Source organism: Lactuca serriola, chromosome 2 (genome assembly GCF_051521515.1).
Source record: "Lactuca serriola cultivar US96UC23 chromosome 2, Lser_US96UC23_V15, whole genome shotgun sequence".
In the NCBI taxonomy this organism is placed as follows: domain Eukaryota; kingdom Viridiplantae; phylum Streptophyta; class Magnoliopsida; order Asterales; family Asteraceae; genus Lactuca; species Lactuca serriola.
Window position 1 is genome coordinate 131,811,723 of NC_136409.1, and position 15,778 is coordinate 131,827,500.

A 15,778-nucleotide genomic window follows, 5' to 3' on the forward strand; every position below is an offset into this window, starting at 1 on the left:
TGTCCATAGAGTGGTTGGGCGTGTAAGGAATGATTTCGAGGACGAAATCTAATTTAAGTGGGGGAGAGTTGTAACACCCTGTTTATTTAATAAATAAATAGATAAAATTTATTAAAGAGTAGTAGCCCTAAAATCCATAATATTCGGTGAGGTGTTGGTTTTGGGAGCTAAATGTTATAATTTTATGAAGACAAGGGCTCCGTGGTAATTATTTGGAATTAATTTAAAATGAAATGAGGTGGAAGGGCTGAATATGTCATAATTAAGATATTGGGGGCTATTTGGTAGATTTTGTACCTAAATTGAAAGGAATTTAGAATGCGGAGGGCTAAAGAGTAAAGTTCAGACTTGATTTGAAAGGAATTGGGAGTGATGGGGGCTAAATTGTAACTTATGGAGCTGTTTTGAAGAGTTTATGTGATGGAGGGGTTGGAAGTGATAAACTCGCATGGAGTTTGTATGAACACGGGATAAATCAGGCCATCCGTTCAATATCGTTACACCACCCTAACCCTAGCCTCGTTTACAGCCGCCACCATCTCACGATCTCTCTTCTGCCTCTTGTCAAATCTCCAACCGCACACTTCCTACCTGTTTCCGATCGAGTAAGACCACCAGGCGCAACCGTTCTAGCCTCCGTTACCTTGTCATTGAACTCCATCGTCACCTCCACTGCTGCTCTGGAGAAGTCGCGAACGGCCGAAGAAACCCCACCAAGAACGAAGTCAAAACTATGACCGGCGGACACAAGTCGAGTGAGAACGGAATGCTCACGGTAAGGGCATCTTTCACCTCCTTCTAGCTGTTTGAGGTCGTAACCACCGTTGGTTGCCATTCAGTGGCATTCCAGCGATGTTCTGCGACCTTGTAGGTGGCTGATTGTGCATGTGTTCGCCTTTATAAGCTGATTTCAGAGCTAACAGTGGAATATTTGTGTTATTTTGGGCAGGGAAGCAAGGTAAACCGCCGCCACCACCATGTGAGGTAGTAGCTGTCATCACAACAGCCGATGTTGCCGCCACGAGATGTCCGGTGGGGTGTGTTTTTCATGTCCAGCACATGTTGTGTGTATTGTGGGTGGTTTGTTTGGTCGGAAAAACCGAGAACAACCACCACCACCACCGTGAGGTGGTGGTTGCCACCATATGTCGTCGTGTAGGTGTGTTTTAGTGTGTGTATGAGTGTTTTTGATGAGTGTGATGTTATATGTATTAGTTGGTTAGCTGAAAAACCTATAAGTGCCACCACCACCATGAGGTGGTGGCTACCGCCACGTGCCACCGCCGGCCACCACAAGGGTGGTTGCGTGCATGTGTTTATTTTAGTGTAGTGTGTGTGATTATTTTGGGAGTTCATTGTAAATTGTAAAAGCCAAAAGAATAATGCAAGAAACTTGAAACCACCACCGTGAGGTGGTGGCTGCCGCCTCCTGCCGTTATCGGCCGCCATGTCGGGTGGCGGTGTGCTTAGTTGTGCTAGGATTGCTTTTTGGATGTTTGGACGAAGGACTAAAACCCTAATTGGCCTATTAAACCCTAATGGGCCCAATGAAGCCCTAATGCGCCCAATGAAGCCCTAATGGACCCAAAAGCCCAAAGATGTGACTAATGGGTGTAATAAACCCTAATTAACCTAAGGAAAACCCTAATAGGCTTAAGGACTTGGTTTTGGGCCTATTGGGCTAAGATGGGGTTGGAAACCCTAATTAGGGTTTAGAAAACCCTAATATTGGACTTATGGGCTTGCACTTATCGGGACCCACTTTTGGGCCATTCGAATGGAATTGTGTGTTAAGCCCAATCACACCATATGATTTATTTAGAAGAATGATGGACTTAATGGATTAAGTCCTTAGTGGATTAAGTCCTTAATGGATTAAGTAGGAAACTTAACCCTAATCATCATTTTATGTGAAACCCTAATTTGAGTTGGGCCTTTCTATTGGGCCTAGGTGACTGGGATGATATTGGGCCATTCAAGAGCTAGCAATTGAACTAGAATAATTTAATGGGCATAGAGTAAGGCCCATGTAAGGGGTTTGGGCCCAATTTGGAAAATTGGGCCATAGATGGGCCACAATTTGGGCCTTAATGATTACATGATGTTGGGCTTTGATTCCTAGTTAACTTTGGGCCTAAGGATTGGGCCTTGGGCTTGAATAAGCCAAGCTTAGGGTAATACAATAATTATCCAAAGTATATAGTTATGGTTATGTAGTGAGACCCAATTATTAATTGGGTGTTATTTTGGTGTTGACAGTTCGCGAATCTGTCATTCAGTAGCTGGGGTTGAGTCTGCGGGACTTCAGTAGTGTGGGATTGAGTCTGCGGGACTTCAGCAGTGCCAAGTGAATCTTCTCACTATACTTTACCTAGAGTGGTAACTATGTGTGACCAGAGAGTCTTATATGCTTGTTTGAGTTGTACATGTGTGATATGTATTGTATGATGTATCATTTGTTGCTTAGACCGGACCGGAGGGTCCAACGAACTATGAGGTCGGAAGGCTCTCAACCAGACCGGACCGAAGGGTCCAACAAGCCAGACCGGACTGGAGGGTCGAACGACCTATGGGATTGGAGGGTTCCACTGAGACACACTGACCGGAAGGTCTTACAGAGTTATAGCCTCGAGTGGCTAATTACTTATGCATGGTATTTTGGGGATCTCACTAAGCATGCGTGCTTACCGTGTTATGTGTTATGTGTTTCAGGTACTTTGTTTCAAAGGAGAGGAGTCGACTTGATCGCAACGCATCACACTATGGTTTTCCACACGTGAGATCTTTGGGATTAGACTCTGATATTGTTTTATGATAACATGTTTTGATTACTTCTACTTTGGTTTTGACATGACATGATATTATGGATGATTTATTATACTGTTGGTTTATAATAACGTAATTAAAAGTTAAAAAAAATTTTGGCCTGTATTTTTGGGATGTTACACTTTACCCAAAGTATATATTCTAGCACCTCAGTGTAAATCTGATGAAAGATTCATTTTTGTTCACTTTCATACGCTCTCATGTTCGTCTAGTTCTCTCTCTGTTGATTAGGGTTCATATAGTTCTTGTTTGTCCATATTCATTGTAATCTCAAAGTTAGATTTAGGTAAATGTTGTAATTCATTGAGTGTGAGTGTGATTGTAGTGAGGTTTTTCCCTTGTAAGTATTAGAAAACCTATTGGATCTTAGTTTAATCAATAAAAGATGTGTTGATGTTGTCATTTTATGTGTGATTTTATCGTTATCATTATGGTATCAGAGCCCTTTTGAGCTCATTCGTTCGTTTTTCTTTATCTAGGTCTGTGTAGATCTGGTTCTCTCTGTCTCTTTGTCTATGCTTTTGTAGATCTAGGGTTTTCTCTCTATTGTCTAGATATGTGTTGATGTAGTGTTTGTGTTTGTTGTTTTGTGGTTCTGTTTATCTTTCGATCTCTTTTGTGTTAGGGTTTCTTCGTCTCAGAAATCCTTGTTTTTTGGGCTTCTTTGTTGGTTGTGTTCTTGGTTGATCTTCTTCTATTGGTCGTCATTGTCTTAGTTGTAAACGACTGATTAAAGTAAACACTAGTGTTAACCTTGTGTTATCATCTGGTGGTCAACATTAACTTAGTCGTCCAATTCTAAGATCCGTGCAAACGACTGACAAATCGGCGGTGTTCTGGCATTTGAATGCCCGATGATCATTAGTATTAGATTCTATCGGGAACAAATGATAGATCTAACGGTAAACAACACAAGTGCTTGCAGATCATTTTTTCTAAGGAGGTTGTATGTTTTTCGCACACTCGTTTGTTCAGGTTGTTTGTCTTGGGTGTTATTTTGCTTGTTTCTTTGCCATGTGTGCTTATTTTTTTTATTCTTTTCCTTGATTACGTATGCAGTTCAGTGGTTCAGAATATTTCTCAATACGGTTTTTTTTGGGAACTACTTATGTTGTCACATAATCTATAGTAATCATGGTGGGAGAAACTCCCAGTGCTTCTGGCACTAAACCCGATCATTATGATTATGATGATCCTTTGTTCATGCATCCTTCTGATAATGGAGTTGTTTCTATAATAAATATGAAACTTACTGGAACTGAAAACTATAGGATCTGGAGATGCTTTTGAAGGGTAAAACAAATTAGGGTTTGTTGATAAAACTTTTCCTAAACCTACTGAGGATGAGGTCAAGATTCGTAAATGGGAACGCATAAATGTTGTTAAATGTTCATGGTTATTATGTTCTATCTCTGAGTCCATATATTCTAGTCATGCTTGTAGTGAAGCTGCTTCTGACATTTGGTTTGAATTACATGAAACATATCATAAAGCTGATGGGTCTATTGTGTTTAATTTGCATAAGAAAATTAATTCTCTTACTCAAAATGATATGTATGTGTCTGAGTATTTTAGCAAACTTGATGCTTTGTGGAAGGAATTTGATGGGCTTGTTAATCTTACTGAATGTGTTTGTGCTGCTTTTGTAAAATTAAATGATCATTCTAAGCTAATGAAATTAATGAAATTCTTATCTGGTCTTGATGACACATTTAATCAAGTTAAAAATCACATCTTACTAATTGAACCACTTCCTAATGTGAAACCTAATTTTTCTATTGTTTCTCGTGAAGAGTCACATCAAAGGAATGGTTTCATTAGTCAAACTTCCACAAGGTCTCAGGGAACTGCTTTTGTTGGTAAATTTAATGATAAAAAAAGATTCAAATCTCGTAGTAATTAGAATTTGTAATGTAAAAATTATGGTCTCAAAGGTCACACTATTGAACGTTGTTACAAACTTATAGGTTATCCCAAAAAAAGTTTTTAAATTAAAAAATGATACTCAAAGTTCAAATAAAACGATACTTGGTAATAATATTGTTGTTTCTGATTTATCTGATGGTCCCATATCAGAAAGTAAAACATATGGTTCTAATGACAAGTTTTTTATGACTGGAGATCAATATTCAAAATTCTCGTCTTATAAATGAAAAACAAGGAACTACTGAGGCTGCAACAAATATGGTAGGTATTTGTTGTAATTCCTTTGTTTCTAATAAACGGCGGGTTATAGATTCACGTGCAAATCATCATATGACACGAAATGAATCTTTTTTTTAATAATATTGTTGATTGTTCTAAACTTGATTTAAGGGTGGACCATCCTAACGGTACATCTGCAAAATAGATAAAATTGGAAATATGATTTTTTTTTGAATCTATAACCTTATTTGATGTTTTTGTAGTTCCAGATTTTAATGTAAATCTTTTGTATGTTTATAAACTTTGTAAGGATAATAAATGTTAAGTTGTCTTTGATGAATCTAATTTCTTTGTTCAGGATTCACAATCCAAGGTGAATGTGGGGATTGGTAATGAGTCTGGGGGTCTTTATTACCTTGAGGGAACTAGTTCATCAGGTAAAGGACTCTTTGTCGTTAGCTCTTCTTGCAATGTGTCTAAACTTACATAGCATAATAGGTTATGACATATTGAAATTCAATCTCAAAATGTGCTTAGAGATAAGCTTTTTGTTGGTTCTAAGCCCCTCATAGCTTGTGATGTATGTCACAAGGCTATCTGTTGCTCTAGGAGATCTTATTCATATAGATGTTTGGGGTCCTTATAGGGTTACTACTTATGATGGTTTTAAGTATTTTTTTAACAATTGTGGATGATTTTATTATGGGTGTGTGGATTTATTTGTTAAAATCTAAAGCTGAAGTTTTTTTATTGGTTCTTTGTTTTTATAATTTTTTGAAAAATCAGTTTAATAGCAATGTTAAAATTGTTAGGTCTGAAAATGGTACTGAGTTTGTTAATACACAGTTTAAAACCTTTTTTTTGATAAAAATGGTGTTACTCATCAAACTTCTTACAGTTACACCCCACAACAAAATGGGGTGGTTAAAAGGAAACATAGACATTTGTTAAATGTTTCTAGATTTTTACTTTTCCAATCTGGTATGCCACTCAAGTTTTGGGGTGAGGCTGTTTTAACATCTGTTTTTCTTATAAATCGACTCCCCATACTTGTTTTCAAAGGGAAGTCTCATTTTGAGAGGATTTATATATGTTCTCCTAATTTTAATAATCTTAGAGTTTTTGGTTGTTTATGTTTTGCATTGAAACTGAATATGTCTGATAAGTTTGGTGAAAAATCTCATAAGTGAGTTTTAATTGGTTATTCTAGTGAGAAAAAAGGTTATAAACTTTTGAATCTTGACAATAATTATGTTTTCTTTTCCAGGGATGTAATGTTTTTTGAAGATGTTTTTCCATTTAAAATGAAAAAGGATTTGAATGATAACAACTTGTTGTCCTTTTTTTTGAAACCTTTAATTCTAATCCCTTTCACTCCTATACCTATGATGATATCCATCATTCATCTTTTATAGATGAATATTCTGAATCCAATTCACATATGATGAGCCACAAGACTGATGACACTAGTGTTGCTACTCCTTTTGAGCCCGCTAGTGTTAGCAGCTAGGATAGCATGGTGCAAGTGACTCTGTCTCAGGAGGTTGGTCCAGGTGTGTCAAGCTCACCTGAGGGAAGTGATTTTATAAATACTGAATCATCTACTAGTGATCCTATGAGTACTAGAAGGTATAGGAGAGAGAGAGAGAGTCTAGAATGCCACTTAGGTTTAATGATTATATTGTAGAAGGAAAGCATAACTATGGTATATAAAGGTCTGTAAATTACTTCAGTTTAAGTGTTGAGAATTTTTGTTTTGTGTATAATTTGAATAAGACTGTTGAACCTAGGAATTATTTATAGTCTTCTACTGACCCTAATTAGTTTCAAGCCATGAATGATGAAATGGAAGCCTTATATCGTAATAAAACTTGGGTAATAACTGATCTTCCTCAAAATAGAAACCCATTGGTTGCAAGTAGGTATATAAAATAAAATATAAGTCAACTGGGGAAATTGAAAGATATAAAGCCAGAGCCAGATGAGTGGCTAAAGGATATAATCAAAAGGAAGGAATATATTATGAGGAGACATTTTCTCTAGTGGCTAAGATTGTTACTGTTAGAGTGGTAATCTCTTTAGCCATAAATAATTCTTGGAATTTATACCAACTAGATGTGAATAATTTTTTTTTTATATGGTAACCTTGAAGAAGATGTATATATCTCTTCCTCAAGGCTATCATACTCGAGGTGATAATCGTGTATGTAAACTGTTAAAATCTCTTTATGGTATTAAGCAAGCACCTAGGAAGTGGAATGAAAAACTAAGTGCTTCTCTTTATGAATTTGGTTTTGTGCAGAGTATAAATGACTATTCATTATTTGTTAGAAATAAAGGTAATTCGATTGTGATTCTTGTAGTTTATGTTGATGACATTGTTTTAACTGAAAATTGTGAAAAATAGATTGAAAATGTTAAGAACTTTCTTAAATCAAAATATGTGATTAAAGATTTAGGGAAGTTGAAAATTTTCTTGGGCATTAAAGTTCTTTATACTGAAAATGGTGTTTGTTTGTCTTAGAGAAAATATTGTTTGGAATTGATTCATGATTTTGGTTGTTTAGGTTGTAAACCTGTTAAGACACCTCTTGATTTAAAAATTGTTATAAGTGACATTGGTATTGATGATAAAGATTATATTTTGTCTAATATTATAGATTATCGATATTGATTGGCAAATTGATATATTTAACCATTACTCGATCTGATACATCTTTTACTGTTCAGACTCTTAGCCAACTTATGCATTCACCTACGACGTCTCATTTAAATGTGGCTCTTCGTGTGTTGAGGTATTTACAACTCAATCCAGGAAGAGGCATTAGTATTGCAAAATATGCTCTTAATTCATTAAGTGCCTATGTGGATGTTGATTGGGCAAGGTGTGTTTCATCTAGAAGGTCTATTATAGGATATTGTGTTAATTTTGGTAACTCTATTATCTCTTGGAAAAGCAAGAAACATGATAAAACGTCCAGATCCTCTACTAAATATGAGTATCAGGCACTGGCTTCTGTTACTTGTGAAATCATGTAGATTCTTAAATTGTATTTTGATCTTGGGTTTAAAATTTTGATTCCCACTGAAGTTTTTTATGATAATGATTCAACTATTAAATTAGCTTTGAATCATGTGTTTCATGAAAAAAAAAACAAAACATTTTGAAATGGATGTTCATTTTGTAAGAGATAGAGTTTCAAAAGGTGTTTTGAAAATTATTAAAATTGCTTCAGAAAAGAGAGCGGATATTTTAACCAAGCCATTAAATATAAGACAACATGATTTTCTTTATAATATGTTACGTCTTTGTGATCCTTTTAATTCAAATTGATTTATGCTTCTTCTCAATGTTTATCTTGAGAGAGGGTGTTGAAATATTGGTATAAAGGTGCAAGATCAACATTATTAAAAATAAGTTAATTGTTTGGATTTTGTAAGTTATTGGTTGTTGGAGGCTATGTTATGTCAATATCATTTGTGGAAGGATTGTGGCTCGTTTACTTCAAAGACACAAAAACACGCAGACTTTGGGTCGGTTAATGGGTAAGGGTTTGAAATGGGTTTTACCCATACTTGCCCAGATTCTTTACTCGGAGTATATATTTTAGCAGCTTAGTGTATATCAAATGAAATATTCATTTTTGTTCACTTTCATACACTCTCGTCTTCGTCTAGTTCTCTCTGTTGATTAGGGTTCACACAGTTCTTCTTTGTTCATATTCTTTGTAATCTTAGAGTTATATTTAGGTTATGTTGTAATTCATTGAGTGTGAGTGTGATTGTAGTGAGGTTTTTCTCTTGTAAGTACCTGAAAACCAACTGGATCTTAGTTTAATCAATAAAAGATTTGTTGAGGTTGTCATCTTGTGTGTGATTTTATCGTTTCGAATGCTTATGCAAGATCGAGATATGCAAAAAGTTTGAGTTAGGTGTGGGAGGAGGAGGAGGAAGAAGATTGGTTTCATTCGACATCTACAAGATGAAATGAATTTAGTTAGATTGAGTTTGTCCATAAAATATTTTTTAATCCAAAATAAATTATTAACAAGGCCATGATCCATATTTCACTTTGCAATGTGTAAAGGGATGTCGTAAACATAGAACAAAGTTACTTAGGTAGGCAAAACAACTTGCCAATTTCAAACTTTTGAAACTCCTAGATCATTTGAGATTCATTAACATTCAATGGCATGTTAATATCGATTGGGCTAATCTCAAATTTAATATGGGGATGCCACAAGCCAATAAATAAATGGTGAACCAACCATGCAAAAGTGCTTGAACCTTGACATAAAATTATTTTAATATTGATATACCTCTTAGCTACACATGCTCCATCAACAATATAATTTCATGAGCGAATCATCATTTAAATTTATATTGTCACAAATGGCGTGCCGGTTAACCACACACACTCCATCATTATAATATAACCAAAATGTGCATTTTCATGGGAAGCACACGACTCACGTTTTTACATTATATAAAACATGATTATTTTGTTTTATTACTTGATTAACACTTTTAATCTTGAAAGACAAAATCCAATTAAACCCTTTCGGTATCTCCACTCTCAAAATATTATAGGTGGTGAGGGAGGTAAGTGTGAAACATATTAAAAACCGACTTCATTAGGAATCAAAGAGAACTCCTTAAACCGTGTATTAGAGCGGGTGAGCCTAGTCTTGATGCAACGACAATGTCTTTTATTATTAACATGTGAGGGCACATGTGGTATTAACATTTTACGTATAGTAAATAATATCATATAATAAATTTAAGCTTTTAAATTTATGTTCTTGACTTTTTTTAATTTAATTTTCTCATTAAAATAAATTCAAGATAGTATTAAAATTTTAATCTGGTTTAAATAACATTCAAACATAATTAATTAATAATCAAATTTAAATTCCACTTAAATATTATTCCAAATTAATTATCAAATTTAATTATTCAGATTTATCCGGTTAAAATTATATTTTAAAATTAAGGTTTATCCCTATATTTTCAAAACTAGTAGAAGTCCCGAAAACCCGATAGTCACATCGAGCCTGTGATTGACATGTTTCTTTCGGTTTTTGTTTTTCACAAAGTTTTGTACCATAACCAAAACAGTTAGGCTCTGATACCACTCTTGGAGATTGTTGACATCAAGTACACATTATACATGTAGCATAAAAATCAAAATTGATATACCTAAGTGCACATGTAACCTAAAAATCTATGTTTTACTATTATAGCACCCTACTTTGAAAAACAACTTTAGAAGATATTTACTAACCTCTTGTTGATTCCTTTGTGATATACGTATGTGCCAACTTAGTTGCAAGATGAAGGATCCAAATAAGAATCTCTTTAATGAAATCAAACCCACTACACCAAAACAAGAGGAATTAAACCAATCTAGGGTTTAATCGAAAATCACTGAAACCCTAGGAGAGGGGTTATGATATTCTTCCAAGGAGAAGAAGGAGAAAGAGGCGACAAAATTCCGAAGGATTAATTAGCCTCTAGGGTTTAACCCTAACATTTTATTTATAGGTAGTCAAAGAGTACTCTAGAAGGATACAAACTCTAAGGTTTTATCATAATCATTTCCTTATTTCAAACGTGTCATATCCTTATCAAAGGGATACGCAAAACCGTCCACCCTCTTTACAAGGGGTTCTAGAACATTTCAATTAATTCCTTGGATTAATTATTATTCAACCGTCTTAATTAATTAAATCATTTAAATTAATTTATCAAATAATTTCTAATTAATTTATTAATTTCTTAATAAATTAGTACATTATTAATCTACATTTTCTTATGTTATTTCGGTCATGAGGCCAATCTAAAATGAACATACTATTATTAGAAATATTACCAAAACAATTAATGACTACGAACACCATTTCCAACAAAATAATATAAAGTTAATAAAAGAGTTTTATATCTTTTAAGTGTTTTAAAGAGAAAAGAGTAAGAGTTTATAAAAGAAGTTAAAGATTTCAAATTGATTTAAAAAGAAAAGACGAAAAGAATTTATTTAAAGATATAAGGACTGAGACATTGATTAACAAAAGATTTTTAAGATTTCTAAATGCTTTTCAAACAAGTAAAGAGTATGATTTCTTCTACAGAAGACTTGAATTATTTCAACTAGTTTTCATAAGATTTTAAAGATATATCATGGGTCAATGAAGGAGTGATTTCTTAACTACAAACATGATGAAATCATGATATCACTTAGTTATTTTCCATGCCTAACATATAAATTTTACATGTATTCATGTAATCATAGTATAAATTTTTGTGATTATCCATTAAAATCCCTTTTAAACTAAATTGTTTTGAGTACTTTTAAGATATTGATACCGTTTTCTGCAAAAAAAATGTTTAGATATTTTTTTAAAAACGATTTAATTAATTTTAAAATTTAAAATAAAAAGCCGTGTTATATTTAATAAGACTAAAATACTAATTTTATATAAAATTGACACCAAATGACACAAAATGAACCCATAAAGAACACTCAAGCAAGAAATTGAAATGACTAAGAACTATCCGAATTATAAAATAGAATGACTAAAGATATTACTTTTAAAGACCATTTATATACTAATATATTCATTACTTTAAGACCAAGACTTTAACTTTCAATGTTTTGTTAATCTTGTAAAGGACACTTTAACTTTTTCTGAGAACAAATAAACATGAAGGGTTCCATGATCACCATTTTCATAAGAAAAGATGGGTTTGCTCTCGAACAGGTAAAGAAAGACCTTTTCCATTAATCTTCAGATTCAGCTTCACAATTATGTGTACGAAATTCAATAATTTTCAAATTCAGCTCCACGAATATGTGGGTGAAAATTTTGATGAAGAAACTTGATTTTCGCAATGCAGAGTGGATAGAGAGAGTCTGAATCCAGGAGATCACATATATTCATGGCGTGCTGCTTATATTTACGCTCATCATGGTATTATTCTCTCAATTTCTTACTACTTGTTTTGTTTCTTCATTAATAATCGAGTTGATTTGACATACGACAGATCTAATTTACGTTATTTCATCTAATTGAAAACCCTAATTTCATCTAATCGATTGTGTTTTATGTACGAATCTTTCTTGTAGCTGTTCGTTTAAGTAGTTTTACTGATGGATTCGCGTTTTCATTTCTGCAAATGAGTAATGATTATGGAAGTTTTCTAAAATTTTCATCAAATTTCGATAGGTTTCATATTCGGATCTATTGTTGATTTGATCATTTATGTTGATCTTGGGGATAACTTCATTTTTATCATTATTATCTTCTTGCTATAAAGTTTTGTGTTTTATTTTCAGATATCTTAAATCCAAAAATATGTTTTTTTTATATGATTTATCTTATTGTTATATTAATTTTAAAAACCAAATTAGGAAGATTTAGATCAAGGTTAATAGGTCTATAATCCTATTTACATGATTTTTGATTGTTTTGTTATTTTTTATGATGATTTTATTTTATTTTATATGTTTTCAGCAACTATTTATTGGTGTTGTGATTATAATTTTTTAAACTAATGTTGCTGCCTTTTATTTGAACCATCTTCTAATCTTCTTGCTGTTTTGACTTTTGACTCACAAGTCACACTGCACACTATTTTAAATTGTGGATCTTCAAGCTATTAAAGGATGAAAGCTTAATTGTTAATTGTTTTTTTTGCTAATACTTAATGGTTCAATGTTTGTGTTTCATAAATTGATTATTAATTCTTTTTAGTTTATTTGATTTTAGTTTCATGTAGTAGACTGACTATCAACATGTAATATGTTAATACTCAGAGTAAATTACTGAAATCGTCCCTATGGTTTGATTAAAACTGTACGTTTGGTCTCTAATTTTTATTTTGCACTTGGATCGTCCCTTTGGTTAGATTTTGTTGCGTTTTTCGTCCTTATGGTTTGGTCAAAATTGCACATTTGGTCCCTAACTTTATGTATGCAAGGGATGAAAAACGCAACAAAATCAAACCATAGGGACGGTCCGAGTGCAAAAGAAAAGTTAGGGACCAAACGTGTAATTTTGACCAAACCATAAGGATGATTTCAGTAATTTACTCTAATACTTAATTGTTAATGTTGGTTCTTTAATTTAATGGTGTTAACGACTATGACACTGACACCGGACACTGACACCAACAGGTATCTACATTGGTGATGAAAAAGTGATCCATTTCACGAGACACGGTCCAAAAGTAGGAACATCATCGGTTCTCGATGCTCTCATGGTCAGCTCAGTGTCACCACCGTCTCTAACCCCATGCCCCAACTGCACTCACACCGAAAACAACAACGAAGTTATAACTTCTTGTCTCGACTGTTTCCTCGCCGGTGGAGTCCTCTACCGTTTCGAATACTCCACCAACCCCGCCGCGTTCTTCGTCAAAGCCCGCCGCGGCACTTGCACGTTTGCCGCCAGCGACCCGCCAGGGGCCGTCCTCTACCGCGCAAATTACCTCCTTGACAAAGGCTTCGGTTGCTACAACATTTTCAAGAACAATTGCGAGGATTTTGCCATATATTGTAAAACTGGTCTTCTTGTTTCGGGAAAAAAGTCAATGGGTCAAAGTGGACAGGTGGCGTCCCTCATTGATGGGCCCCTTGTGGGGTTTCTTTCGGTTGTGGTTAAGCTTGTGAAGACGAATGTTTATGTTAAGACGGCGTCCGTGGCGTCGAGTGTGGCTACGTATTGTGTTACTCGGTATGCTACGGATATTGGGGTAAGGAGTGATGTGGTTAAGGTTCGTGTGGAAGATCTACCGATAATGCATCATAATATTGCTACCTAGGATTGGGTGGTTGTTTTTTTTTTTTTTTAAGAATGTTTTTGTGTCAAATGTTTGTTACTAGGTCTAGATCTTATGGATTTGGGCTTTAGATGCTTGTGTTTTTTTTTTCTTTTTTTAAGCTCTATGTTAAGGAAAACGAAAACGAAATGGTTGATGACTTGATGTGTTTGGGCTTATGGATTTTAGTGAGTGGTTTATTGTTTTTTGTGCATAAAACAATTACGGCATATAAACCCAAGTTCCGGAAAGTGATAAAAACATAAAATTTGAGAAGGATTCTCATAAACTAATTTGACCATGAGATGTTTATATACCACACTATTGTCCGAGTAGAAACATTAGATCTGCAAAACAAAAAAACAAAGAATGTGATTAAATTTTAGTATGAACATTAGAAGAGATTGAAGTGAAAGTGCAAAAAACCTATTTTAGTCTTGGACCGAAACCGGACCGGTTTTTGGTTTTGGACCTGAATATAAGTTGTTGAACTATATTTATCACTAGTTGTGAGACTCGTATGTTATACGGGTTTGATAAAACAAAAAAAATATGAATGTTTAAACAAAAATTTATTTAAATTTGAAATTTAAAATTTGAATTTAAAAGGAAACATATTAAATATTATGAGTCGTAATATTGTAATTTATTGGTTATTTTCAATTAAGACAATTATTAATTAAGGTATAAATATAATGTGTTAATTAAGAAAGATAAAAAAAAAATGAGAAAATTACAAATGGAAAAAACATTTATTCAAGAATACCAAAAAATGAAAAGTATCAAAACTCATGAGATTGACGTGTGGCAAAAAAAAAACTTTTATTTATTAAGGAGGATTTCGTTGGGTTTCATGTTTGCTTAAACAAAAATTACTATGCGTATTTTAATTATTATGATTATATATTATGTATTGTTATAAAAGATTATATAATATATATTCTCAAGAATTTACACCATCATTTTTTTTTCTCAAATTCCAAATTTCAACCATTGATGTTTAATCTTGTGTTTGTATGGTTTTTTTTGCATAAATTTCTTTTACCGATAAACTTTTCTTAAAATTATATAAAAATTAGACCATTTCCAACTCACCTCTATTTTTCCCTCTAAAAATAAAGTAAAAAGTGAGGCAAATAGTGTTTCATCTTCAACCATATTCCATTTTTTACTATATTTTTAACCCCCCAAAAGTATATTCCTAGTATATTCTATTATTTCAACTTACATAGATTGTCAAAAACACCCCTCTACTAATTTAGTTTTAACAAATATATAATCTATATTTTTTTTATTACACTAATATTAAATACAAAAGATTATATTTATAATAAACTCATAAATAAATATTATACATGCATTTATAGAAAATAGTACACATACACACTTTTAAATAAATATTACACATACATTTATATAAATATTAGACATACACACTTTTAATTATAAATTTTTGTAAAATACGTTATCATTTTTTTTTTAATTTCAATATGTATTTAAATTTTTATATGAATTTGATGAACAAAAGACAAACTTTATATTTATAATTAATTAATATAATTTAATATAACAAAATATTATAAATATTAAATATTATGTTTAAATTATAATTAGTAGGTAAAAATGAACTAGAAATGTATAAATATATAAACAGAGAGACTAAAACCGACAACGTAAAATTCATCCCTATTTTGGGAGAAATGAATAGTATAACACCATATTTGGTGTAATACTATTCATATCCCCCAAGGGGGGGGGGGGGGAGATAAATGAGGAAGGATTGGAGAAGAATGAGGGAAGAAATTGGGGAAAAAAATGGAGAATGAGAATGGGTTGGAGATGTTCTTATAGCTTTTACATTGATGACCTCACCACTTATTAAAACAAGGAAAGTCTTCAAAAATGGTCCTTATAGTTTCTAAAAAAATCGAGTCCTTACTTTTTTTATTTTCTTTTTATTATTTTTTGTCTTTAAGGATGATCTATGTGG

At 33.1% G+C, this 15,778-nt stretch overlaps 1 protein-coding gene across 1 annotated transcript; it reads left to right on the forward strand.

The window, feature by feature from the left end:
- The first annotated feature begins 11,612 nt into the window (after positions 1 to 11,612).
- LOC145086805 (protein LEAD-SENSITIVE 1-like) lies at positions 11,613 to 13,967 on the forward strand. The gene is made up of 3 exons (XM_079024644.1): positions 11,613 to 11,729; positions 11,866 to 11,939; positions 13,145 to 13,967. Exons 1-3 carry the CDS (start codon positions 11,710 to 11,712, stop codon positions 13,789 to 13,791), a joined length of 741 nt encoding a protein of 246 aa, XP_078880770.1. The 5' UTR covers positions 11,613 to 11,709; the 3' UTR covers positions 13,792 to 13,967.
- Positions 13,968 to 15,778: the final 1,811 nt, after the last annotated feature.

Excerpts from the sequence above, each read along its gene's own strand:
- LOC145086805 (XM_079024644.1), top strand. The coding sequence starts at position 11,710 with ATGGGTTTGCTCTCGAACAG. Across the intron at positions 11,730-11,865 it reads ATGGGTTTGCTCTCGAACAG|AGTGGATAGAGAGAGTCTGA; the intron begins GTAAAGAAAGAC and ends TTCGCAATGCAG. Across the intron at positions 11,940-13,144 it reads TTATATTTACGCTCATCATG|GTATCTACATTGGTGATGAA; the intron begins GTATTATTCTCT and ends TGACACCAACAG.